The sequence below is a fragment of the Seriola lalandi genome, unplaced genomic scaffold, assembly GCF_002814215.2.
Source record: "Seriola lalandi dorsalis isolate HSWRI2012SDOR001 ecotype SW California unplaced genomic scaffold, Sedor1 jcf7180002054330, whole genome shotgun sequence".
Taxonomy (NCBI): Eukaryota; Metazoa; Chordata; class Actinopteri; order Carangiformes; family Carangidae; genus Seriola; species Seriola lalandi.
The window spans coordinates 1,026,201-1,028,860 of NW_019524883.1; the positions used below are offsets into that span (position 1 = coordinate 1,026,201).

General features: G+C 39.5%; 1 protein-coding gene across 1 annotated transcript in view; it reads right to left on the bottom strand.

The window, feature by feature from the left end:
- Positions 1-2,251: 2,251 nt before the first annotated feature.
- Positions 2,252-2,660, bottom strand: part of gabbr1a (gamma-aminobutyric acid (GABA) B receptor, 1a) — a 69,377-nt gene continuing 68,968 nt past the window's right edge. The window contains exon 25 of the mRNA XM_023407170.2: positions 2,252-2,417. Coding sequence (XP_023262938.1) covers positions 2,252-2,417 — 166 coding nt within the window. The remainder of the gene's footprint in view (positions 2,418-2,660) is intronic.

Here is a 2,660-nt window from a genome sequence, read left to right on the forward strand (position 1 = left end):
CACACACACACACACACACACACACACACACACACACACACACACACACACACACCTCATCCACACACAAACACACCCTGCAACCTCCCTCCACACCACCAACCACTTTCCCTCTATTACCACATACTTCAGCTTCAGTCAGCTGGAAAGAGACACGACATGCGAGGGAGTGTGTGATTGCATACAGTGTGTGTGTGTCTATGAGTGTTTGTGGGGTCACGGGGCGGCAGCACAGCTGTTTTGTTTTATTATTCCAGACATTGTCATCAACTAAAAACACACATTACACAAATATCGGATGCACTTGGGAGCAATTTGTCTATTTTTGTTTCATTTATCTACAAACATCCACTTATTGTCTCAGTAACGAGGTTCCCACTGGCCTCAGCAGCTGGACGCTGTGCTGAAAACCACTTCCCACTTTCGGCTAATGATCTCCTCTTCGGGGTTTATTTACTCTTTGACTCCCCTGGGTCAACCTGGTGAAAACTATCAGCAGTTAATTGCTTAAAGGTCGTCATGAGTCAGAAAAAGGATAAATGACTGGTGACACCTAGTGGATGGTGTAAACAGGCTCGGCTGTGTGATGCAACAGGACATTGAGACTTTGGTTTTAAAGTTAGGGAGCTGTTTTTACAAAAAGGTTTACGTTTCCAGATTAATTGAGAAATTGTGGGTTTTATTTAACAAATATGATCTAGCTGAGCTGGATGCAGAATCACTCAATCACCATCACTGAAACACAAAAATACCATGTGAAAAAAACAATGATTTTATTTATGGTACCCATATATTTGCATACACATACTCTGAAATATATTAACATTTAAGATCTTAGATATAGTGAATACAAATATCCCCAAATCCATGTATATATTGTCATATATGTGCAAGATAATAGAACATTTCCTAAATTATTTCTGCATTCATATGTTACACTATCTGATCCATGAACTGCACAGTTAATAAATATGGCCTATTTCATTCATTTATGACTGTCCTGCTCCATACCCTGAGCTAAAATGTATTAGAATATCAGCAACATAAAGTGGAGTAACCATAGTTTGTTCAGTTTAAAGTGCACACTGAAGTGTATATATATATATATATATATATATTATATATTTAAAAACATTTGTCAAAGTATCGTTTTACCTGTTGATAAAGCTGTTCAGGTCGCTTTATAAAATCTGGAAATAGCTCATGAATGAAATAGTACATCCAGATTAACTGCTGAATAAATACAGTATGTCACATTGCTTATATCCTCCTTTGATACATTTACAGTTATTGAAAGGCAAAATGAAAAAAAGAAAAGTACAAAAAAAGAAATATGAGTCTCCATCCAGATTGTCTGTTATGGGAAAACATAAAAAAAAAAACATCCCTTTAAAATAAAAAGGTCACAATAATGACATGTAACAGATTCACATGTATAAAAACTGTGCTTTCACTGGATGTCTACAGAAACAGCCACCGTAGAAGCCCCACACCTCAGCGCACTGCTGCTGTAGAAATATAAACTGCCTTTTATTTTCAGGAGGCAGGAAGTACAAACTATTCTTCTGGCAAGTTGGAATTTGGAGTTTTGTAGTTTTGGATTTTTATATCCCTCACAAAACACAACAATCAGCTGCAGCAGGAGCCGGTAATATCTGCAAGATACTTTAGGTGCAGGTTGTGGGATTTATTTGTTGGCTACAACTGCACTGCACTGCTAAGGAGAAACAACACAAATCTAAAAAAAATACATTGAAAAACATTATTTCAAATGGCAAAACTATCAAAATTGTCCCTAAACATCAGCAAGCTTTGATCATTTTCTCCTTTAAATTGGGTCCTATAGTCATACATCAGAAAGGACTGGGTGTTTAAGATGCAATGCTGTACTTGAATACACAGTCCTGACAACGGACGTCCATACATGCCAAGCTCCTTGGCCCTTCTAAGTTATGGCTATTTAATAATGCACATTATCACTTTTCAGTGAGACCAGTATTCCACAGTCAAGTTCAGACGCTCTTCGGAGGAAACATTGGAAAAAACTGTACATTGCTTTGTCCCTTTGTAAATTTCAGTTTTCACAACTCTCCAGAAAAGTAAACAAATAATTGAACAACAACTCCATGACAAAACAGATCAGATATTACAGAACAATATAAATCACTACTGTATGTGCTTGTCTAGTCACAAACTCGAAAGACAAACGGTGGAGACGATATAGCAAAGACACAAACACAAACGTTTCCTTTTAAGATCCTCGACGCGGCGTCTCCACAACAGAACGAGAAAACGAATGAGGGAGAGGAATGTTGAAGAGATCTGTCCGTTCGCGCGTCCTTTCAAAAAGGACCTCGAGTGCCGCTAGCCCGGAGATGTGCTTGTTGCCGTGTCGACCAGTCACAAGTGCCTTGTTGCTGAGTTGAACACAGTGAGATCAAAACTGTGAGGACGGGTGTTACCTGTGTGACTCTCCCTGAAGCTGCCGAGTGTAAAGCCACTCCTGTGAACTTATTTGTGCTTCCGCACCGTATTTTAAAACAGTGTCACTACACCGCTGTGCTCATCGCCCAAACAAGTGAAAGTCACAGTGTCTCCTTGTGTTTTGTGTCCCCTGTGTGCACTGTGTGACTGCCCCCCCACCCCCCTCCCCCCCCCTT